Here is a 25,588-nt window from a genome sequence, read left to right on the forward strand (position 1 = left end):
ACCCTACGATCGAGGAATGACACACCTAGCTATATATCCAACAGAAATGTGGATAGTTCACCAAAATGCATGTGCCAGAATGTTAATAACAGCACTATCCATAATAGCCCCCAAACTGGAAACTACTCAAATGCCCGATAAGAATGCAATAAGTAAAGTGGGGTCATTTACACAATTGAGACTGTACAACATTGAGAAGGAACGATCTGCAACTATTCGCAGCAACATGGACGAATCTCACAAACGTAAGATTGAGCCAAACAAAGCCAGATCGGAAGACCACATCCTGAATGGTTCCATGCATATAAAGCTCAAACCCAAGCAGAGCCTATCATCACTGCTAGATTACCTGGTGGATGTCTTTCTTGACCCTGTAATATTGGACGACGTGGGTGCGTTCAGATTGTGAAAACCCTTTTAGCTGTGTATTTATAGAAATACGAGTGTTCCTAATATTTCAATTAAAACTTAACGCAAAAAAAAAAAAATGCATGACTACACAGAGAGTGTGTACCTGGACTGCAGCACCTTCCCCTGGAGAGCTGTAACCATTCATGTATTCTCCAAGTACCTGTTTCCCCTAAAGGTAGGCTCTCAGCACCCTACGGTTCTATAGAAGGACAGTCTCAGCTGCTGATGGGCTGATACTCCAGGAAAGATGAGTGGCAGGATGTCAGAGGGAACAGAGCAAAGCTCACATTCTCAGGTCTGCACAATACTTTGCTACCTTAACTTACGACACACAGCTCTGCTGACGCAGTTGAGAACAATGACAAGGCAGCACCACAAGAGAATTTTCTTTTAGGTACATCTTAGAGACTAGAGACTATGAGATCAGGATGGGGGAATTTAAAAATACACTCAGAAGCAGAGCTGGAGACCTGTTCTGTGGTTAACAGCGATGAAAAGCTCTTTGGACCTTTGCAGGGGGCCCCAAAGCCAGTCTAGATGGATTCTGGAATCATGCTTCACAGTGATATTGACCCCGCCCATGGGGAAGAAAGGCACTCTAGTCCCTCCCCATGGATAAAGGTTAGGTTGTAACCCACAGAGCAGTCAAGGATGTACAAAGCACTTTTCATAAACTATTCTCAATTTTAATGAGTTGCAAATTACCTAACAACACGGTTCCTAAATTATAAGTGAAATGCTTCTGTTTTGCTAAAGCAGAAGCAGCTGCAGTTAAGTGTTTGGAAGAATAAAGCCCTTAATCCTACAGATTAATAAGGCATGACCTTTCACGTTGGCAAGCATTTTATCTTTGGAGATGAATATCATCATTTACCTTATGTGGTCCAGATTTTCTGAAAAGGTTAAGGTCGTGCCTTCAGAGTACGCGAACCCTTCTGTTAAAGACTTCAACGAACACAAAATTGCTGGCCTGCCAAAATTGCTGGGGGCAGATAACAACTGTTAAGGAAAACACCAAGGTGGAGAGAGAACATTCTGGAACGCAGTAAGATGGAATCCCTTTGGAGGATGTGCTGACAATGGAGCAAACCGGCAGCAATTAGCACCGGGTAAATCCCTGTGTGACTGTCGCTCCTGCTCAGGTAATCACCAGAAAGGTCAAATGTTAGTCTCACTGTCTTATGTGGGCTGAAAACTGTCACAGGCAATTTCTCCTAAGAGCTCTGGAATCCCACCGGGGATGGTCATGGGCAGGCACGGCCTAGCCGGCTGCTGATTTCCAGCTTACGGCCTTTTGCTCCGAATTCTGCTGGGTTGACCCTCCTGCCTCCCTCTTACCTATAACCTCATCTTTATTCCTGAAATTGTACAGGGCTCAGCCTTCCTTGATGGTTATTCAATGGCTCTTCTGCCCTCCGAGAAGATCTAAATTGTGACTCCACACACCAATGGCAAATATTTTGCTTCAGTAAAGTCCAAGTGGCCTTGCCCCCAGTGCCCACACTATGGAGAGAGTTTAAAGAAAACAAAAGGGACGGTGGGGGCAGAGGGGGGGTGGAGATCAGTTCAGGTTCTTCCTCGAGCTCAGCGCATATGAGACAGTTCGAGCCAGGAAGCCCATACTATCTCTAGCATCCGGATTAAGTCTTTCTATGATTATCAGAGTGTCCCGTTCCCCATCTATTTTCATTCTGAAGAACAGGGGAACGGTAGTGTAAAAACAAGCCAAATTATCATTAAATTCGGCCGCACGTTCTCATGACTTAGCGACTCACAAAAAGCGTATTGGAGTCTGCCGGTGAAAAATGCGATGTGGGTTCCCAAGAAGACACAGATATAGAAGCAGGCAGACCAGCTGTAAGATTAAAATGGAATACACTGAGATAATGATTTTTCATAGGCTAAGGATCTATCATGTCTCGACCTGCCTTTTCCCTCATTCCCTGTATAATAGATGTGCTGATAATGCCAGTTGACTCAAAATTGAAATATTGTGCAAAGTACATTTAGATTGATTAAAAGAGAAAAAAAGTGTCATCTGGCTCCATAGGGAAATAACTACCAAATAATACCAGCTTCCAACAGGGGGTGGGGAGACCTGAACTTCAGACAGATGCCTCGGATTCGTGGTCTTTCTTTTTGTACGTCCACCAAGTTGTAGATTGCATGGGGGGTGTAGTAAGATCCTTTAGATTAATTCTGCTTAAAATATGCTAGTTTGGATAAAATCAAGCCATTAGTTATGATGGCAACCCAATTAAGCCAGTTTAACACCCCTTATCTCAGCTGTTATAGTAATTGAGGAAGAAAAATAAATTGAAGACCCAGCCATCATTCCTCGTTATTTCAAGTACCAGTAAAATATCAATCACGTTGAAAATACTAGCTACAATTTTGTCACTGACAAAATGGCCCGATAAAAAAGCCCGGAGATCTGGTAATAGAGAGATGGAGATCGTGGCCATTTATTGACAGCATGCACGGTCTGTGGAGAGAGTGGCGGCCCAGTGCTCTGCGACACCTGGAAATGAGCCAGCCCCCCAACCTCGATGGACCACGATTGGTCTGAGACTCCCCACCTGCTGGGTCGTTATAAGGACTGGAAATCATGAATGCAAAATTCTGGCATCTAGTTAAACACCTAGCAGATGTTTAAGTCAATGGACTTGGACCCAGTTACCGACTGATTTTCTAACCTTATCATTGCAGAATCACCCATGTCTGAGGCCAGCTAGGAAGTGCCACCTGATGACCACCCTGGTGGTGGTCTGAGCACTTTTCCAGGGAAGGGATGGGCCACAGAGTCCTCCACTCAGAGTACTGCTCTAAATCAGAAAATTGGCCAAAACATGCCACCTTCCACATGGGCATCGTACCTCTGCCTTATGGGGAAATTTAAGATTTAAGGGGAGATTCATCTCCCCGACAGAAGGACATTTCCATGTTGAGCAGCCAAATCAACTGTCTTAAGCACAATGTTTTCACACATTCATTGGGGAAAAGAAACTGATTTGGGCATTAAAATACCGCCTGCGATGCCCATCTTTGCCAGCGCGGTTCATCCTGCAGAAGCGTCTCTTAGCTGGTTCTCCTCTGTATCCCCATTTCCCATTTTGGGGAATAGCAAAGCCGGCTGCACAGCCCCCACCCCCAGCTGGAACCCATTCCCCTGATGCCCCTCCGCCACCACCCCTAACCCCGCTCCTGGGTCCAGCCCGTGACCCCGCATCCCAACCGCGCTGGCGCCCAGCTGTCTTCCTGCGTCCTCGTGCCTCATTCAAGTCCCCTCCTCCCGTGCCTGCAGCATCGTCTGCCTTGATCAAAGCCATTCTCCTGACTTCTTCCCACAAAACAGCCCCACGACTTCCTCCTTCCAGAACAACCGCTCCCTCTCCAAAAGTATTCTCAGTTCCTGCACGCACAAATGCTGTCTCTTCACAAAGCCTTCCGATCTGCCACCAGGCAGTAAGTTATTCCATGCCACAAGCTTCCACGACACCTTATCCTCATGTCTTTCCCCACTTTACCGTGCTGTCCCGCATCGGTGTACGTATCCATTCCTGCCACACCGTTAGCATCTCCAGAGCCGGCATCCGAGCTGTTGATTTCCATGCAGATCCGGCCAGGCACACACACGGGGCAGAGTCCCCAGTAAATGGTTGCTGACTGAATGAATGAAAAGAGGCATTCCTGTTTCACCACAGCCTCCAAATCAACTCTTCCCCTTTTTTCCTTTCCTCTGAAGTTAGCAGAATGGAGACAAACAAACAAACAAAAGACCAAAATGTTGAATTCTTTACGAACCACTCAGACTGCCGATTACTGTCTCCAACTCCAGGCATGTTTAAGGTTGAGTTATGTGAATAATTGCCTCAGGTGCACGTGAAGCATTACACGTGGAAACCTGCCATTGTATTTTGCAAACCTATTTTCTGACTGGGTTTTGGGTTGGTTTGCTATTAAATTTTTCAGAGTGTAAAATGGAACTGGCAAGCTCTGCATTAACACGGCAATTTTTTTAAATGCTTATGGATTTGAAAGCAACGAGATTCTTGGCTTATGGGGCATAGCCCAAAACAGATACGTAAATAGAGACACTGAGAAGCCACCACAGATACATCAGCTGAAGAAAACAATACAAAGGATAATCTTATTTAGAGGAAGCGGGGTTCACTCTCACTTCTAAGCAAAGGCGAAGGTACGGTAGAGCCCTGTTCGTATGAAGAAATAGATGTGGCATTTCTTTGCTCATAGCTGCTTAGTGAGGGTTCAGCAGAAGCCCAGGAACACGGGGGGAACTTAGGCAGAGTAGATGGCCACCCGCACACCTCTTCCCCTGCAAACAAGCCTCAGAAACCAGCTGGGGTGCCTTCCTTCTCTCAGGAGCCCACATCTGAACTTGGGCTCCTCTTACATTGACCTGTCTTCCTGATTTTCCTCCCAAAATTGGGTCCTCAAGCTTCTTGACGCATCATCTGAGGTCTCTCTCCTTGACCCTAGTGTGGACTCCCTACCCTCAGCCCCAGTTTCACAGAGCCCATCCAATGCACCCTTTATTTCTCCTCTAGCGGGGACGAGGAAGGACGAGACTATAGACAAGGTCACTACTGCTCTCAGAATAGAAGCAAGATAGAGCTGGAAACCTATGGAAATGTAGCCATATATGCTACATGTACGCAAAGAGCAATTCGTCATTAGCTCTTTCCGGTCAACCTAAGTTAACTCAAAAAATCTACTGAGTACCAGGCCGGAGAACAGTCCTGATGCTCAGAGCCCACGGGGCTCAGGAATAAGCTTCCTGCTTTTCTCCCCTGTCTCTCTCTCTCCCTGCATTTTATTCTTCACATAGGCAAACTCACTTTGCACACTATTCCCCATCGAAAATCACTTCCACTCAAGAGTCCCAAGGTAGGGGCCATGCTGCATGCCTCCAGACCCAGTTCAGGGACGACGTGAGACCAGGGAGTAGAAAAACCTACCACCTCCCTATACTTTGCAGAGCTAGTTCTGAAAGTTCTTGTCCAGATCCCGGTGGTCTGTGTGTATGAAGCCAGCCCGTCCCACTGTGGTGAAACCAGGGACCCTACTCTTCCAAGGGGACGCTCTTGAGGACATACATTTGGAGCACTGCAGCAGGTGAAAAAACGTCCCTTCTATGGCCGTGTTCACAGCGGCATGATTCATATCAGACCAAGAGCGCCAACAACCCAAATGTCCATCAAAACACGGTCTGGCCTTGGAATGCAGTAGCATTCAGCCATAAAAAGAAAGTGATTCCTGCGACAACATGGATGAACTTCAAACCCATGATGCCAAGTGAAAGAGGCCAGACAGGGAAGGCCACTTACTCTACGATTCCATTTATAGAAACGTCCAGAAAACATGAATCTGTTAGAGAAAGAAAGTAGATCAGTGGTTGCCTAGAGCTGGAAGTTAGGTATGAAGAGTTAAGTACAAGTGAGCCCCAGCTTCCTTTTTGGAGTGATGGAAAGGTTCTAAAATTAGGTGGTAGGGGTAAGCCCAACCCTGTAAATATACCAAATATCAATTCATCATAAAAACAAACAAAGGAGTGAGAGAAAAGAAAGAGTTGCCAAAATATTTTTAAACCTCTGTATAACTTTTTAATTTACGTTTCTGTTTCTGATTATTACAATGGACATAGTTACTATAAAGAAAAAATTTTAAAGTATTATTTTAATGTTAATTACCTGGAGCAAAAATCACTAGGTTTGGTATATTTCTTTCTAATCTTTTTCTAATTATATATATTTTAATTAGGATTACACTATGTGGGTTTTTTTAATGCTTATTTATTTTTGAGAGAGAGGCAGAGAGAGAGGGAGACACAGAATTTGAAGCAGGCTCCGGGCTCTGAGCCGTCAGCACAGAGACCAATGTGGGGTTTGATCTCAGGAACCAAACTGTGAGATCATGACCTGAGCCAAAGTCAGACATGTAACCTACCGAGCCACCCAGGTGCCCCTACACTTTGTTTTTAGTTGTGTCTCTTACCAATAAGATATATAGATATGTAGATGATGTATAGATATGTAGCTACATAAATTATACATACACACACACACACACACACACACACACACACACACATCTGGCATCTAAATAATGGAATCTATCAGGAAAATCAGTATTTTTTGGCTAAAGTGGAAATCCTATTTGGTCAGGATTCTGAGTAAAACAAAATAAAATACTCACGAACAGAGGTATCCCAGACCAGCTGCCTGAACTTACAGCTGTACTTACAAGGTCTGCAATACCTTCTGTGAATGTAGGTGCCTTTCTCTGGAAGCAGGACCATGGCCTTCACCAAACTCCCAAAGGAGGACCCACCTCCCATTCCATTTAAAATCCACTGCCAGGAATGGTCCATCTCTCAGGGGCCTTTCTATCTTCTAACCTATGAAGACGGGAGCCCTGGCAACCACAGGTGATCCCTCCAGAGGATGAATGTCCTCTGATCCTTAAAGAAGCTACCCTGAGAACATGGCCCATGGGCTCCTGGCAGAGGGGGGCTGCAAGGAAGAAGAATCATAGTTCTAGCTCCACATCCTGGGAGTTTTGCTCAAATTGAAGCTTTTTCCCTACTGAAATCGAAAATCCACAGGAGAGGATTTCTCACCCATGCTTTGGTGCTGACATTTGGTCCTGCTGAGTAGGCCGCTGGGGACTGACGATGGCCAGTAGAAAGGGATGAGAAGGGGAGGGGGATTTTTGCCGAAACCCAGAAGCTCCCATATTTGCGGGGCCGCTGGAGCTATCTCCTAATGCCTTCTCATCCATTCTACCAAATGATGGCACTTCATCATGAGATATTCAGACTGGAATATATTCATGATATATTCAGAGTGGAAAAAAATATAATGGATTCCTCTGAGATGCTCACTTATTCAATAAAAAAAAAGAAAAATAATTTTCCAATTAAGAAATTCTACCAAAGACACGCTGACAGTGGAAAGCCAAGCTCAAAGTAATTACACATTTCTTTTTTTTTTTTTTTAACGTTTATTTATTTTTGAGACAGAGAGAGACAGAGCATGAACAGGGGAGGGGCAGAGAGAGAAGGAGACACAGAATCGGAAACAGGCTCCAGGCTCTGAGCGGTCAGCACAGAGCCCGACGCGGGGCTCGAACTCACGGACCGTGACATCATGACCTGAGCCGAAGTCAAACACTTAGCCAACCGAGCCACCCAGGCGCCCCATTTCTTTTGAGTTCTCGATCCAACCAAAGTTGGTGGCGTGCCACCATGAGAAGTTGCTATCCTTCTGCTGGTGAATGACGTTTGTGTTTCGACGTTAGCAGCTATTTATTGGAATGCTTATTCTAAAACTCTCCCTGGGTGTCGATATATTTACATTTCCACCAGCCCCGCTGAAAAGTCTCTATTGTCACTTCTTGACTCACTGCCCGGCTTCCTTCCAGTTGGTTCTTCCATAGTGGAAGGCTCTCAGAGAGAAGTCATCAGTCCCCTTCTCCTTGCAAAATCCCGTGGCTTCTCTCTACCCCTTATCCTCTGGGGCGTCACAACACATTTCACTGCCGTCCATTGCCTCCTCTTCCAATTTACGTCCCCTATGTCTTCTGCAAGCCACCAGCCGCTCGTTAAACTCCGGGGTTTCCTCAACCTTCACCCCTTGGCCATTCTGCCCTGTCACGTCACGTTGCCTGATGGGCTAGGACTATTTCAAAGCCTCTCTGCTGACAAGTCCTCCATCGCTACCCAGCGCTGGCGTGTCTCCTAAGCTCTGTGCACTTTTACACGGGCGCACTGAATTTGAGGGGCTGTTCGCCCCATCAGAGCTGAACTCACGTCTCTGCACTGCCCACTACCTTCCGCTTTTCTGCGAGCAGCCTCATCTGAGTGCATGATCACCAAGACAAGACGTCTCTTTCTTTCTTCCTTTTTCAATGCTTAGTTATTTACTTCTGGGAGAGAGCATGAGTGGGGGGCCTCAGAGAGAGAGGGAGAGGGAGCATCCCAAGCAGGCTCCACGCTGTCGGCACAGCACCCAACGCGGGGCTCAAACTCAACAAACCGTGAGATCGTGACCTGAACTGAAATCGCGAGTTGGACACTTAACTGACTGAGCCACCCAGGCGCCCAAAAAGACGTTTCTTTCTTATTCCAACTTGCCCACATCGTGACATCATGACCACCTATCGCTGGTCTCCCTGCCTCCAACGTCCAACATCTCCTGCCAGTATCACGTGTGTTTCCATAAATCAGTCAGAGCAGATGTTCTGCGTCTCTCTGAAAAACCTCTGGTGACTTCATGTGGTCCGCGGAATCAGTACAAGCAACTCGTCATGAAAGTCGAAGCCCCCTGTCCTGCCAGACACGCTCAACCTCATCTCCTTGCTGTCTTGCCATGTGCCCTGCGCTAGGGTGCGGCCCGTGATGGCACCGGATGACTTTGCATGTATCCACGTGGACCAGCAGGCTTGTAGGAACTGCTATTTCTCACCTGCCTCCCTGGGTCCCCCGGGAGGCTGTCACCAGACAGCTTGCCATCTCCTTCTGGGTTGATGAGAGATTAGGCTTCCTGCCTGCCCTTGTTAGGGCACAGCTGCAGGCTACAAACTGCTGGGAAGCAGCTTGCCAGTGGTTCCAGGTTGTAGTCACCTGGTCCCTTTGGCTTAACGACACCTGCGCCAGGGCCACCTCTGCCTGCTCGCCCTTTTACTGTCTAGCTGATGGCGGAATAACCTGCCTGGTTCTAAAAAGGTCTCATCATTTCCTTACCCTTGGAGTCTGTCGGACCGTGCCTTGCCTTGCGCGTGATACCTGTACCCCGAGCTCAAATGTTCACCACCCTTCGAACCCCCACATGATTCATAACTCGACTTTAATCTTACTGTGCGTTTCAAGAAATAAACACAGTAGGAAGTAAAATAACACTGGGCTTTTTAAGTACAACTGAGGATAGGAAAAATTAAACCGAGCCCGACAATTTAGGTTAGTAATAGTGCATAAAATTCGAGTACCATATTTGACGGGGGCGCCAAATCCTTTTCGGAACAGGGCAAATCCATACGCTTACGATGTGTGGCCTGCCAATTTCGATCTAACCTTTCTCACAGAAATTAGGAACTATTAACGAATGGTTTGTCCCAAGACAAAATCTCTAATGCGTAGCTGATTAAAAGTAAATTTAGGAAAAAGGAAGTAAAGTCACTCTGAGTCTTACTGAAATGAAACATTCTTTTTTTTGAAAGACACTATCACCTGGGTGATTAGAATGGCTTTTTTTTTTAATTTTTTTTTTCAACATTTATTTATTTTTGGGACAGAGAGAGACAGAGCATGAACGGGGGAGGGGCAGAGAGAGAGGGAGACACAGAATCGGAAACAGGCTCCAGGCTCCGAGCTGTCAGCACAGAGGCACAGAGCCCGACGCGGGGCTCGAACTCACGGACCGCGAGATCGTGACCTGGCTGAAGTCAGACGCTTAACCGACTGCGCCACCCAGGCGCCCCTAGAATGGCTTTTTAAAAATAATGTTCCCTACAGTAAAAAACGTGGAAGTCGCGGAAATATTGAAAATGCAAGGCCTTAAAAATAAGACCCAAAGATTATATTACGGTCGCTTCATCTGTCCCAGTAGCCAGCTAGTGACTTTGTTTCTTGTCACTAACCTGACTTGCTAAATCTGTCCTATGCTGGCAGGCCAGCCAGGCCAGCCCCCCAGACCCATTTCACCCACAGAGGAAAACCCCGGATTAGCTCCTTCTCTCTCCAGTCAACTGGCCAGTCAAGGCAGAACTATTCTATACGTGCAAAACACAGCCTCCTCTCATGGGACCTCCGTCCTCCCCTGTCCCAACAGCACATGTGAATACTGGGGTATTTAGATAAAGCTTTCATTTGGTAAGTGAGGACAGGTCCCATTTGCTATCTCCATTCTTTGCCTCTAATTTGTTATTATGGCCAGTATGCTAAAGAATTGATGTATTTTTATTTTTTTTTTAATGTTTATTTATTTTGAAAGAGAGAGAATGCGAATGGGTTAGGGGCAGAGAGAGAGGGAGACACAGAATCCAAAGCAGGCTCCAGGCTCCTAGCTGTCAGCACAGAGCCCGACGTGGGGCTCGAACTCCGGAATGGTGAGATCATGACCATGATGGCTCGACCGACTGAGCCACCCAGGCGCCCCCGTGTCCTAAAGAATTTAAATCAGAGGTTTTATATATGAGAAAAGTCTTTTAACCACTCGACTTTATACAGATGCATAAGCTATTGTCTTCAGTCCTGTTCGAAACCTGTTAGCAGGTGGCCAGCACACTGGAGGAAAGCAGGTGACAGAGGTCTCTTGCAGCAGCTCCTTGCTAACACCTTCGCTCTCTGCCCCGTAGGCAACCCTCCCGCTACAGGCACCGGGACTTTGCTGATCACTCTGGAGGATGTCAACGACAACGCCCCCTTCATCTACCCCACGGTGGCTGAAGTCTGTGATGATGCCAAAAACCTCAGCGTAGTCATTTTGGGAGCATCAGATAAGGACCTTCACCCAAATACAGACCCTTTCAAATTTGAGATCCACAAACAAGCCATTCCTGACAAAGTCTGGAAGATCTCCAAGATCAACAGTAAGTCCAGTTACACATTCTGTAGCTGCTCCTTGGGCTTTGAAGCCTGGCTTCCCCAGCCTGCCTCCCTTCCCCAGACTCTTGCTCCCTCCTACTCGCTCCTGGTCTCGAGGGGTTGATTTCAAGTGGTTCACACCCTGTCGGTGCTGACAGTTTCCCCACGAGCAGATGAACACAATCTGTACAAATGCATATCGGTTTCTTAAAAATGCAAGCATCAGAGTTTTCTCTTTTGTTTCTTTTCTTATCTCTTCTGTACTCTACGTGGTGTATTGTATACCCTACACCATACGCCCTGTACCGTAAGTGATTTCATCTCAGATCATGATCTCACAGTCAGTGAGTTCGAGCCAAGTGTCAGGCTCTGTGCTGGAAGCTCAGAGCCTGGAGCCTGCTTCAGATTCTGTGTCTCCCTCTCGGTCTGTCTGTCTCTCTCTCTCTCTGTCTCAAAATAATAAATAAACATTAAAAAAATGTAAAGAGTCTCAGCCTCTGACCCTCCATCGTCCACTTTACACTGCAGACCTCCTCAAAATTACCTTCGTCTTTGCAACAACCGTGGCTTTCACGTTCCACTGCGATATCACCGCCCAGCCGTCCTGTCCCTCACTTATGACACGTGCAAGCCCCGTCCCTTCTACCAGTGTTTCCCTGTGGGAAGGCAGAATTCCGAACTTGGCCCAACATGTCCCATCTGCCTTCCTAAGGCCGCAACACCAGGGTGCTGACCGAGGTACATTCCCCGTATCCACATCACCACACCCGCTTCCCTCCCCGGGGCAAATGTGAGCTCACTACCGGGTTCCCCTGGTTGTGCAATGAAGTAAAAAACCAGGATCCACGCATGTGACCCACACTCTGTCTCCGGTAGTGAACTTCTCCTGCAGCTGACCCAGCCAGGGTACCCTCCTCGTCCACCAGCGGTAGACTTTTCGAGAGGGATGGGGAATTACGCATTTCATTAACTTCTGGAAATGTACAGTTGCACATAAAATTTTCTATTAAAACATCTCGTATGCATTGAATGGCCTTATCTCATATCTCATTTTATTAGTGCCTTCCTTTTGTTATTGATTCCATTTGCCTGTTTGTCTACTTTATTGCTTTTTTAAGGAATGAGTTCTGTTACACTGATTATTTTTAATTAAAACAACCGTTCTCTTGTTTGAGGGGCGGGTGCTTCCTTTGCTAGTTTTTGTGACTGTAGCGGATTTCAATAACCATCACCAGCTCTTTCCAGAAAGTTCCAGCTGGAACTTCTTCGAGTGTCTCGTCCACTCGAGGGAGATGGGAGAATGTTCCTTCCGTTACCCTGCCACCTCACTGGGGTGACTGCGTACATCGGTTATTTCTGCTGCTTCTCCTTCTGGTCAGGATGACACCTCATCTGTTTCTGCTTTCATGTCATTGCTCAGTCTTCCTCATGGTTTTATGTAAGAGATGGAGACTTCTCAGTCCTTTCCCTTGTCCTAGCTTTTTTTTTTTAATACCTAACGCTGTTCATGCCCAGAAAGAGGCAGTCAAAAAAAATTGTGTGTGTACATATATATAATATATATGTAACATATATATTATATGTTATATATGTATATATACATAGATATACATATATATACATATGTACATATATACATATATATACACATATATATACATATATACATATATACATATATATACATATATACATATATGTATATATATATACATATATATACATATATATGTATATATACACATATATTATATGTTACATACATATATATATAATATATATATAATATAATATATATGTAACATATATTATATATAACATACATATAATATATACAACATACATATATATAGCATACATATGATAAATGTTATATATTATACATATGTTATATATATGTTATATATTTTTTATATATGTTACATAAAATATATATATCATATATATGTTATATATATATAAATGTTATATATGTTTTATATATATGTTATATATAAATTATATATATGTTATATATGTTATATATAATATATGTATTATATATGTTATATTTTATATATGTTATAATATATTTTATATATTTTTTAGATATGTTGTATATAATATATATGTTATATATATTATATATCTGTGTGTTATATATAATATATATGTGTGTAATATACATATATCCCCAGTCATCTGACTGACTTGAAAAGAGAATAGTCCGAGGCTAAAAACAGTGGCCATGTGGGGTGGCCATTTTTGCATGCTGCCCAAGGCCTGCCTCATAGCACATATTCCCACTAAACAAGGCCCTAAATTTCAGTCCCTGTGCTGGGGTTATGCTGCGGGCTCCCACCCAAATCCAGAGCTATGGCTGAGGACTAATAAAGACGTAGACTATAGAACCCCAGGGCAACACATGTGGGTCCTGCCCACATTTAGAGTAAATGGATAGTTTGGGTTTGGGTAGTTTTGGGGTTTTTTTGTTTTGTTTTGGGGGGTTTTTTTGGTCTAAGAATTTATTTTGATTATTTGAACTTGGATTCTTAAGTAAAAATGCTCTGAGCCGATTATTTCTTTTTTTTTTTTTTTTTTTGTCTTTTTTTCTTTGTTCCGGCTCTATTAGAGTAGAGCTGACAAATAAAAATTGTATGTATTTAAGATGCAGGGTGTAATGATGTGAGAGTGGATTTTTACATCAGTTTGTTTAGATGTTGAATGTGATCTTTGCAAAGATAGTTTTATCGGTATCATAAATTTGCAGGGGGCAGTTCTTGGTATGCAGTCAGCTCCACAAAATGGGTCCCTTTGAAACAGAGAATAATAGCACTGAGCCACAGGACTTCTTGGCGGTGGAATGTTCTATGCGACGCTGCCCGACGCTGTGGCCACTCACGACATGCGGTTGCTGGACACTTGAGATGTGGCTGGCACAACTGAAAACCCAAATTTGGATTTTTTTTTTGCTATTAATGAATTTAAGTTTAAAAAATTTTTTTAATGTTTATTCATTTTTGAGAGAGATGGAGAGACAGAACGTTAGTAGGGGAGGGACAGAGAGCGAAGGAGACACAGAATCCGAAGGAGGCCCCAGGCGCTGAGCTGTCAGCACAGAGCCCAGTGCGGGGCTCGAACCCACGGACCGTGAGATCGTGACCTCAGCTGAAGTTGGACGCTTAACCGACTGAGCCACCCAGGTGCCCAAATGAGTTTAAGTTTAAACACTCCCAGGGTTATAAACCAACGTGCAATGCCTGTTTGGTGTGGTTTGAGTCACCAAAACCCGACTCTTTTATTCGGGGAAGTCTAACCCTCTCTCACAAAGGTCCTCTGGTCCCCACAGATACGCACGCCCTGGTAAGCCTCCTCCAAAACCTGAACAAAGCCAACTACCACCTGCCCATCATGGTGACTGACTCAGGGAAACCGCCCATGACGAACGTCACAGACCTCAGGATACAAGTATGCTCCTGCAAGAACTCCAAAGTGGACTGCAACGCGGCGGGGGCCCTGCACTTCAGCGCGACCTCGGTCCTGCTCGCCTCTCTCTTCAGTTTGGCTTGTAAGTAGCCCGAATCCAGGGCGCACACAAGTACGAAAACGCAACTTCCCCAAAGCCACTGCTTCCCGTATATCTGTCAGCATGATTCATCCCAGAGGAAGCATTCGTTCTTGGGTTATGTCCATATAATAGAAAGTATTACATGCAAAGGGGTTCCAGCCACTCCAAGGAAATGTGTGAAGACGCTCAGTGTAACCCACAGACCGGGTGATGGGAAAAACTTCCTGCCAGCGCCACTGAACTTGGGCTAATAAGAATGTGCCACATTAGGTCTTCGGTCCGGCAGGGCCTCATTCCTCTCTGCAGTGTGCAGAATTCTCTTTTGCAAGATTGAAGTAGGTATCGTGCCTTTTTAAGAGCAGTCATGAGAATCCATGGATGGAGCCTGGGCCGTAGGAAAGTAGAGAAATGCATATGGCACGCATATTTTCACTGACTGGTGGTGATCTCTGCACTATAATGATGTATTATTTTAAACAAATGAATGGTTTGGCCACGTAATATAAATGTGAGCATTAAATGAATAGATGTATGTCTCAAATATTTCCTTTGCATGGAATGCTCTCCAACATAAACCTCAGCAATTATTCACATACAGGTAATGCCATTCAGATCCACTCGGGCTCTGGTATTTATATTTGGAGGAAGTTATCAGGTGGTTGTGAATTAGGAACTTGAGAAATTGATGGTTAGGAAAAAAAAGCCCCAGAAGTTACTACATCCTGGTGACAGTGGTAAGTGGGGTCAACAGGAAGTTACACATTCCAACATCAGACATTTACTCTGTATAAAGCTCTGTGCTGAGCCAGCATCCTGGAGGCAGAACCAGGGAGAACGTCTTACAATGAGAAGTGTCTCATTGGATGGATGGATGGATGGATGGATGGATGGATATATGGATGGATGGAAGGAAGGAAGGAAGGAAGGAAGGAAGGAAGGAAGGAAGGATGGATAGAAGAAAATATATTCTCTTTCTTTTCTTCTTTCTTCTTCCTTTTTATTCAAGAAATAAAATATTATAGGTAAAGGTGAAATGCCCTTTTTTCTCCCCAGTTTCATTTCCTATTCTCTCTCCCCAGAGAAAATACTATCTTGACTTAGAGTGTGTCCAGATGTTAGTTTATACATTTACTACACACACACACACACACACACACACACACCCCACTTATAGTTCTATTTTGTGCAGTTTGTAAAACCTTATGTAATTCATATTATACTGAGCACGATGTTCTGTGACTTGCCTTTGTTCCTCCCCACATTACCTTTCCAAGATCCATCTACGTTAGTCTCGTTTGGGGGTTGGCACACTTTTACCCCAAAGGGCTGGGCGGCAAATATTTTGGGCTCTGTGGACCACATCAGATCTTTGTCACTTACTCTTTTGTTTGTTACCACTTTTTAAAAGAGTGAAAAACATTTTTCAGAGCTTATTTATTTTGAGAGACAGAGCGTCACAGAAGGGGCAGAGAGAGAGAGCACGTGCACGCATCGGAGGTGCAGAGAGAGGCAGAGAAAGAGCATCCCAAGCAGGTTCCACGGGGTCCACCCAGAGCCCAACATGGGGCTCAAACCCACAAGCCACGAGATCGTGACCGCAGCCAAAACCAAGAGTCCACTGCTTACCCAACTGAGCCAGCCAGGCACAACAAAAGTTTGAGACACAGTCTTAGCTCGAGAGCCACACAAACACGCTGTGGCCCAACGGCCATAGTCACCCCTGCCCTAGTACATTCATTCCAACTGCTAGACAGGATCCGTCGGATGAATCCTGTGGAGCGTACTCCTCAATCAGCAGACATGCGATGATTACTTACGGTGCCCTTTGACGATCGACGCTATTGCGGTAATCTGGAATCTGTTTTCCACCAGCTTCTCAAGGGAGTGCTAGACAGACGGCAAGCCCCGCGCTGGGTCTGGTTTCGAGGCAGAATTGGAACTCACATCTAGCAGAGCCTGGATAAACTAGCAAGGGGTAGTTCGCGTGTGATCGTAAAGAAAAAAGTGTTGTGTGGGTGCATGTGGGTGTGTACACAGAGAGGAGAGAAATAATTGAGTGGCCACTCACACACATCACCCGCCGTAAACCCAATTACACGATAGCAAAGCCTGACTCTCGATGACGTTGCTTTGAAGAACCAAGGCACATGGCAGGATGCTGTTCACTCATCAGCTACTCTAGACTGCCAGGGGGGGGTTAAAATGGAGACTTCCGGGGTGCCTGGGGGGCTCAGTTGGTTAAGTGTCCGACTTCGGCTCAGGTCATGATCTCACGGTTCGTGAGTTTGAGCCCCGCGTCGGGCTCCGTGATGACAGCTCTGAGCCTGGAGCCTGCTTCGGATTCCGTGCCTCTCCCTGACTTGTGCTCTGTCTCTCTCTCAAAAATAAAATAAATGTTTAAAAAAATGTTTTGGAGCAATCCTAAAATTTGTATGGAACCACAAAAGACCCCAAATAGCCAAAGTAACATTGAAGAAGACCAAAGTGGGAGGCATCACATTCCCAGACTTTAGCCTCAGCTACAAAGCTGTAACCATCAAGACAGCATGATATTGGCACAAAAACAGACACATAGACCAATGGAATAGAATAGAAACCCCAGAACTAGACCCACAAAAGTATGGCCAACTAATCTTTGACAAAGCAGGAAAGAATATCCAGTGGAAAAAAAGACGATGTCTTTAACAAATGGTGCTGGGAGAGCTGAACAGCAACATGAAGAAGAATGAAACTAGACCACTTTCTTACACCATTCACAAAAATAAACTCAAAATGGATGAAGGACCTGAATGTGAGACAGGAAACCATCAAAACCCTAGAGGAGAAAGCAGGAAAAAACGTCTCTGACCTCAGTCTCAGCAATTTCTTGCTTGACACATCTCCAAAGACAAGGGAATTAAAAGCAAAAATGAACTACTAGGACCTCATGAAGATAAAAAGCTTCTGCACTGCAAAGGAAACAATCAACAAAACTAAAAGGCAACCCACGGAATGGGAAAAGATATTTGCAAATGACATATCGGACAAAGGGCTAGTATCCAAAATCCATAAAGAACTCACCAAACTCCACACCCAAAAAACAAATAATCCAGTGAAGAAATGGGCAGAAAACATCAACAGACACTTCTCTAAAGAAGACATCCGGAGGGCCAACAGGCACAGGAAAAGATGCTCAACGTCGCTCCTCATCAGGGAAATACAAATCAAAACCACACTCAGATACCACCTCACGCCAGTCAGAGTGGCTAAAACGAACAAATCAGGAGACTATAGATGCTGGCGAGGATGTGGAGAAATGGGAACCCTCTTTCACTGTTGGTGGGAATGCAAACTGGTGCAGCCACTCTGGAAAACAGTGTGGAGGTTCCTCAAAAAATTAAAACTAGATCTACCCTATGACCCAGCATTAGCACTGCTAGGAATTTACCCAAGAGATACAGGAGTGCTGAGGCATAGGGGCACTTGTACCCCAATGTTTATAGCAGCACTCTCAACAATAGCCAAATATGGAAAGAGCCTAAGTGTCCATCAACTGATGAATGGATAAAGAAATTGTGGTTTATATACACAACGGAGTACTACGTGGCAATGAGAAAGAACGAAATATGGCCCTTTGTAGCAACGTGGATGGAAGTGGAGAGTGTGATGCTAAGTGAAATAAGCCATACAGAGAAAGACAGATACCATATGTTTTCACTCTTATGTGGATCCTGAGGAACTTAACAGAAGACCGTGGGGTTAGGGGAAGGGGGAAAAAAGGCGGGGGGGAATCCCGACATTGTGCAGACAGAGTGTGTGGGAATTGTCCAGCTACACGATGCTATTGGAGGGGGGGACTCAACCTTCTGGGGCCCCAGGAGCTCTGACAGGCGCCTTATTCCAGCCACCGCCGCTTCCTGCTGCCGTGAAGGGGCAGCTCCGAGTGTGGACCAAACACAAGAGCAAGCTGATGGCACATCATCCCGAAAGACGAGGAATCGCTTAGGTGAGTTGTGAGGCCGGCACCTATATTCGGATGCTGTGTGTGCAGCTGGGTTTGGTGTTGGGAATGGGCGGTCAGATGCAGGAACTTTGGGGGGTTCATACTCTGGTGACAATGGAGTATGACAGTGACAAGGATGAGAGCCACGTGCAGTGAGCCCTTTACGCTCTGGAAAACCCGCTGCCTTCTCATGAACAGCCGCTTGTGAAAGACGATGCGAGGAGGGCACTCTGCCGTGGCGCACAGATCACACGTGCAGGTGCCCTCCGATCTGAGGACGGCGTCACAGTCAATCGGGAGGTGGCGGTCATCACCACCAAGGGGAAGCAGCCTGCACGGCTATGCATCAGTGGCCGCAGCAGGGATCTCCGCCCGTGACTGTGACACGGCAGCCAAGGTCGAGAGAGTCATCATGGAGAGAGACACCGGCCCTTAGAAGTGGGGTTTAGGTCCAACGGCGGGTCAGAAGAGCCTGATGGTCAAACAGGGCCTTCTGGATAAGCACGGCAGGCCCACGGGGAGCACGCCTGCCACCTGGAAGCGGGAGCACATGGATCACAGTGAGTCCACAGAGAGAGGTGCGGGGCAAAGCAGTAAAAGCCCCACGAGGAGGGCCGCCTGGGTGGCTCAGCCGGTTAAGAGTCTGACTCTTGATTTCTGCTCAGGTCATGATCTCACGCCTCGTGGGTTCAAGCCCCATGTTGGGCTCTGTGCTGACAGCTCAGAGCCTGGAGCCTGCCTTGGGTTCTGTGTCTCCCTCTCTCTCTCTGTACCTCCTTTGCTCGCACTCTGTCTCTCAGAAATGAACATTAAAAAAAACTTTTCTTAAAAAACATAAAATGGAGACTTCCTACCTGTGCTTGTTGAAATACACATTCCCAGGCCCATCCAGCCTGTGGAACCCACATCCAAGGTGACAGTGGCCTCCACACAGACCTAGTGTGTGCATATATTTACACAATATTTTTAAGACTAAATACACGTGCCTGCTACTCCCAATCCATATATTAAAATCAGTACAACTTAACCTATTTGTGTAGATTAAAAGGAATATAAATAATGGGGCAGTACTTTCTTCTTATCAACAAGGAATTTTCCCGGGCCCCCTACTTCAGAAACTCAAGGCCTACAGAGCCCATTGGTGAGCAGGTCCCCAAAGATTGCCCACTTCTCTCTCAGCTGACCGCTAGGATCACCACAACTCCAAGGCAGAATTGCCAGGTAACTCCTAAGAAACTCACATTCATTTTTTAAAAATTTTTTTGAATGTTTATTTATTTTTGAGAGAGAGACAGAGTGCAAGCAGGGGAAGGGCAGAGAGAGAGGGAGACACAGAATCCGAAGCAGGCTCCAGGCTCCGAGCTGTCAGCACAGAGCCCGATGCGGGGCTCGAATCCATGAACTGTGACATCGTGACCTGAGCCGAAGTCCGACGCTCAACCAATGGAGCCACCCAGGTGCCCCAGAACTCATGTTCATTTTATACCCAAAACAGTGTCATCAAGAAAAGACAGATGCGTGCGTACTATGAAATGTCAGGTGTGCTGTTTGTTCTCACAAAAAGAGCCATCCTACCTCGCAGCACGCACCCTCCCCACTGTCGGTGAGGCCCCTGGAGGTAACGTCAAAATCATCCTCAGAAGGGAGCTCTGAATCTTTCTCCACAGCTGGAAAGGTACTCGGTTAGCCCTCTGATGTTTTGCACAACCCGGGTAATATCAGCCCAAAAAAGAGTCAAGAACAGGTATTAGCGCTCACCTGCTTGACTTCAGAAAGAATCTCTGTCTGTCCCTATATGAAAGGCATAAGGTTATTTAATACTGTTCACTTAATTAGAGCCTGCCAAATATAATGGTTCTTGTGGTATTATATACCTAGCCGGAGAGGTTTTTCCTGACAAGGACTTTGCTAATAAGATGTCTGAGGAGCTGGGTTAGAGCTAGCAGGAATAAGTAACCGTGGGGCGTGCCACTCTTTCCTAAGAGCAGAACTCAAAGTGGCCAACCCACCTGTGTAGCTATTAACATGATACTGACAAGAGACTGGACAGAAATGGGCCTAAAACACTAAGTTAGGTGGAGGTGGTGGGGGAGGGGTGTTTACAAGCACTCAACTAGATTATAAAGTGCAAGGGTAATAACCTCCTGCCTCAGCCATAGTCCTTGAAAGAATTTCGGGATCTGGTAGACTCTGCTTGATGTTTCTTTGAATCAGGAGTCGGCAAACTACTGTCCAAGGGTCAAACGTGGCCCAATTCCTGTTTTTGTAAATAAAGTTTTATCGGAACACAGCCATAGCCGTTCACTTACACGTTGCCTGCCTGCTGCTGCAACACGGCAGAGTTGAGCAGGTGCCACAGAGGCTGTGTGGCCTGCAGAGTGGAGATACTTACCATCTGGCCCCTTACAGGAAAAGTGTGCGAACACCTCCATTACAGCATTGCTCATAAAGCTGCAGTGAGCTCATCATACAACGTGGCGGGGGATATTTTTTTTTCTCCTCTCCTCAAATAATATTCGGATCCAGGTAGACCAGCATTAACCAAACATCCTGATGTTCCATGGCTTTTTTGTTTCCTTCATTGGCCTAGAGATTTTATAGATGAGAAGGTGCTCTGAAAGTTCCCCGGGTGAGTAAGCAGTGAGGCCAGCTTCCACCATTAGACCGCCTCCTCATGGAAGAAAAGTAATGAAAACATTTCACCTTGTTATGATACCACAGAAGGCTTTATCGCAACGAGAAGTGAACCGAGAGGTCTGCACTTTCGTCTTTGACAGCTAAAACTGAAGGAAATAAAACTAATGACATTGAAAGTAGTAAAAAATGTAAATGAAATTAATTTTACTGCCAATTTTGTTGTTGAAGGTATCTGTTGATGGCACCGAAGAGATGCTTAAATGCTCCCCCTAGGACCCTCCCGATGAGGCAAGCTCGCGTCTCTACTAGCCTATGTCTGGGGGGCGGTTCGCAGGGCTCTGTGTCGTGTGCCACAGGCAACTCCAGGGAAGCATATCATCCTCAAAGCCTTTTGAACATTGTTTTAGGCTTAATTAATCAGCAATAGCAAGAACATAAAAAGACAGTTCAGGTGAACCATATTAGCAAGTACCAAAATGAAATGTCTCTTCTTTGGCAAGGAGGGGGAATTGAACTGTAATCTCGATCACAGTGAAGAAGTTGAAAGACGTGACCCAGATGAGCAAAACGGCCACTGACAATACTTTTCATTCTAATGCTTTGTGTTAAGGTGTTCCTTGGATTCTATAAAATTCACCCATTTTAAGGGTACAGTTGGATGAGTTTTGGTGTAGCCACACTAACAACCAAGGTCCGGTTGGCTTCTTTATGCCTTTTGTTCTTGATCCCCTCCTCTGAATCCAGACCCCCATTGATCTGCCTTCTCTGAGTGCTTTCTTGCCTTTTCTGGAATTTTCTATAAATGGAATCGTACAGTCCGTGTCATTGAGTGCATCAATATTTTGTTCCTTTTTATGGTGACATGTGTTATGGGCAGAGACAGGGCCTGGGGAAACACCAAACCCAGATGAAGCAGGCTGTCCTCTGCCCCCAGGTGGTTCTGAGTCATCTTTGCAGAGGATCTGTGGTCCCTCAAAGCGGTGGGCTCCACGGACAGTGACAGTGGACCTCCTAGGGCTTCTAAGTGCCACCTACAAACAAAGCCAAGAGCTTCACATAAATTGTGTAGACTATCTCATGTAATCAAGTCAACAGCCCTCACAGGTAGGACCCTTCTGTGACATTCTAAATTCATTTGAACCATGAGTGGAGACTTGTTTAATTTAGTAAGGTTTAAAAAAAAAACATTTAATGTTTGTTTATTTTTGAGACACAGAGAGACAGAGAGCAAGCGGGGAAGGGGCAGAAAGAGAGGGAGACAGAATCCGAAGCAGGCTCCAGGCTCTGAGCTGTCAGCACAGACCCCGATGTGGGGCTTGAACTCACGAACTGTGAGATCATGACCTGAGCTGAAGTCAGACGCTTCACTGACTGAGTCACCCAGGTGTTCCTAGTGGGTTTTATTCAGTCAAATGTTTTTTGTCCTCAATGACCAAAATTATTTTAAGTCATGGTACCACACTGGAAAATATTTTTTTTATTTTTTTTAACGTTTTATTTATTTTTGAGACAGAGAGAGACAGAGCATGAACGGGGGAGGGTCAGAGAGAGGGAGACACAGAATCGGAAGCAGGCTCCAGGCTCTGAGCCATCAGCCCAGAGCCCGATGCGGGGCTCGAACTCACGGACCGCGAGATTGTGACCTGAGCTGAAGTCAGACGCTTAACCGACTGAGCCACCCAGGCACCCCTGGAAAATATTTTTAAATAAAATTCAGGATGCCATTTAATCTGTTCCTTTCGAGTCTTTCTTCAAACGTGGGTGAATCTGCAAATACCATTTGCTGCAGCCTGAGTAACTGGAGTTTAAGATAATGGTGGCAAGGACAGTGAAAAAGCCAGCCAAAATGGGAAATTAAATGAGTTGGGGAGATGCCTAACTGCAAAGAAACTCACCCGTCAAACAATGTAAATATCCCTGGGTGTAGGAAGTAACATCCAAAAACTGCACCCGAATCAGTGTTATTAAAACAGCCTTAACTTTCTCGGTATCATCTTGCTTATATTTGAGTCACATTACAAAGACTTTTATCTGGTTGTAGAGAAGCTGTTTTAAATTTTCCAAGCAGATAAATGATAGGATTCACCTCTGAAAGCAACGGGGTACAGAATTAGGTGTGTTTTATACCCCAGTCAGCTCCTCGGCGTGTTTTGAATGAAAGGGCCCAAGCTTTACGGAATTAATCTACTCTATTCTAGCCATCGGTTCATTCCAGCAGGAACTACACTTCTGTCGTAGGTTGACCTTTACACATTTTTATTTCTTTGATTATATCATGAGTTTTAGTGGTACCATTCCCCTGTACAAACCCAAGATATTATACTAATAATAAAGCAAAAACAGCAGAGAACCAAGCTTGTGCTATTATCAGGCAGAGGGGAGACCCAGGCTGGTGTACATCTTAGAGAATAACCACAGTTTTGGTGACAACAGTACTCTCGGATGAGACAGTCCAGGCCGTGAAGCTGGAGGAAGGGGTCATGAGCCAAATACAGGGGGGCTTCTGGAAGCCGGAAAGGGCAAGGAAGTGGCTTCTCTGCTGGAGCCCCCAAAAGGAGCACAGCTTTGCCAACACCTTGACTCTAGCCCTCTAAGACGCATTTTGGACTTCCGACTTCCAGAACTGTAAGAGACTAAGTTTTGGTATTTCGAGCCACTAAGCTCTAAGCACTAAGTGGTCTTTTGTCACCACAGCCACAGGAGTCATACGCCGTGTCTGCAGAACCACTAACAGCTCTCTCACCCTTCTCTGTGCCCAAAAATTAATTTCTGGGATGATAATCATCAATCTCTAAGTTACCACGTCAACTTGTCCATAAGACATCCAGGTTCTGGGCTAAGGCGCAAGGGACAGGGCTCAACGTCGCAGAGATCGTCACCGCTGGTCAGTCTGAGATGAAGGGCTTGGCATTGGCGTTTTCAGGCAGATCCTGCTTTTTAAGACATAAACCACCAGAGCTATCCCTTCTCTTCCCCAAGGCAGTGCCGTGTTTATGAATGTGTTTATCACCTCTTATCAGCCATTTATCTCACATTTAGCTAAAACGTTTTCAATCAAGTTGCGATATTCCTTGACTTCGCTCCGAATCTCTTCCATTCAGGTCTGTGAGAACTCCTGACATCCGAAGCTTGACTACCACGTTTCCATAGCAACGGGGAAAAGAAAAAGAAAAAGAGAAAAAACAACCATCCAAATCTGAAGATTGCAGTTTACAGCTCTCGAACTTCACAACTAGGCCTCAATTGTTCCAGATTTTTGTTTTCTTTGCGATACCACTGGGTCTGTTCTTCACCATTCTGGCAGAATCTTCCTTTCTCCTTTAATTAGCGGAATCTTCTGAATTTCCCTGAACGTTGAAAGATCATGGCGTATAACTTGACCTTCTGGGAGCAGGGCGCAGGAACAATGACTACTTTTTCTGATGTGTTGCCATGTTGCTAGTCAGCTTTCCACACATACAGCTTCGTCTGTGGGTTAGTATTTGTACATGTGTGAGTATCTGTATGTGTATATACACAGTATTTATAGAGAGAAACTATACAGAAGGAGCCTAGTTTTGATATTGAGAGGTTACACACAAAAAGAGGATGGAAGTGATGCAGCTGCCCCCCCGCCCAGGGCCTCAGCATCAAGCTGGGCATTAGTACAGACCCCAGAGCCGACGCTCGTGCGCGGTCCCGTTCGGTCCGAACACTGCCACGACCAGCCAGGCGGGTCTGCAGAGAGGGAGAGCACAGACAGAAGTCCTTCCTCTCCAGTAAAGGATTGCAACCAATTTTTCACTGCCATCCTATGCCGTGATCCTCAGAAAAAGCGGAGAGGAGCAAACTTTACCATCAAACGCCAAGTAAAGGGCTCAAATATTATTTCGTGGGCATCTGTCTGCATTTGTACGTGTCCTGAATCCATTCCCACGGATTCTTACGAGGACGCGGATCATGGCGGAGAATCTCTCTCTCCCCGATGTACGTACAATTGCACGTCCCATGGTGGGGGTCCTACGTGCACGGGAGGCAGTCAGCAGGAACCGCGTGTATACACATATATGCCCACATGTATAGACATACCTTTATGCACATACACACTGTTTGTTTCATATATACAGGCATAAAATAGACTAAACACAGGTAGTTTTAAAAGTACCCTTTTGTGTGAACCGACTACCGTTGTTTGCAAACCTGAAAATAAAAGATGTTCATTATGTATGAGAAGTAATTGATTTTTATTCTGTGAGCATGTAAAACTAAGAGAAAAGCTAGAACCCGTACTAAGATGATCTTCTCGTTGATAAACTGTAGAGAACCATCCAAGCTCACGCCAAATTTTTCTATCAGACAAAACTAGTGACAGCCCGTGGCTTCTTATTAGAGCGCGCCACAGACTAGGGTAAGGTAAGTGTCTTAGCAT

At 45.5% G+C, this 25,588-nt stretch overlaps 1 protein-coding gene and 1 pseudogene across 1 annotated transcript in view; both read left to right on the plus strand.

Annotated features, from left to right (window-relative positions):
- CDH13 (cadherin 13) overlaps window positions 1-25,386 on the plus strand; it is a 1,034,159-nt gene extending 1,008,773 nt beyond the window's left edge. Inside the window, exons 12-14 of the mRNA XM_043599762.1 lie at window positions 10,786-11,019; window positions 14,343-14,561; window positions 24,282-25,386. Of these exons, the coding sequence (XP_043455697.1) occupies window positions 10,786-11,019; window positions 14,343-14,561; window positions 24,282-24,289 (461 nt within the window). The 3' untranslated portion in view covers window positions 24,290-25,386. The remainder of the gene's footprint in view (window positions 1-10,785; window positions 11,020-14,342; window positions 14,562-24,281) is intronic.
- LOC122495195 lies at window positions 16,581-19,195 on the plus strand (annotated as a pseudogene).
- Window positions 25,387-25,588: the final 202 nt, after the last annotated feature.

The sequence above is a fragment of the Prionailurus bengalensis genome, chromosome E2 (assembly GCF_016509475.1).
Source record: "Prionailurus bengalensis isolate Pbe53 chromosome E2, Fcat_Pben_1.1_paternal_pri, whole genome shotgun sequence".
In the NCBI taxonomy this organism is placed as follows: domain Eukaryota; kingdom Metazoa; phylum Chordata; class Mammalia; order Carnivora; family Felidae; genus Prionailurus; species Prionailurus bengalensis.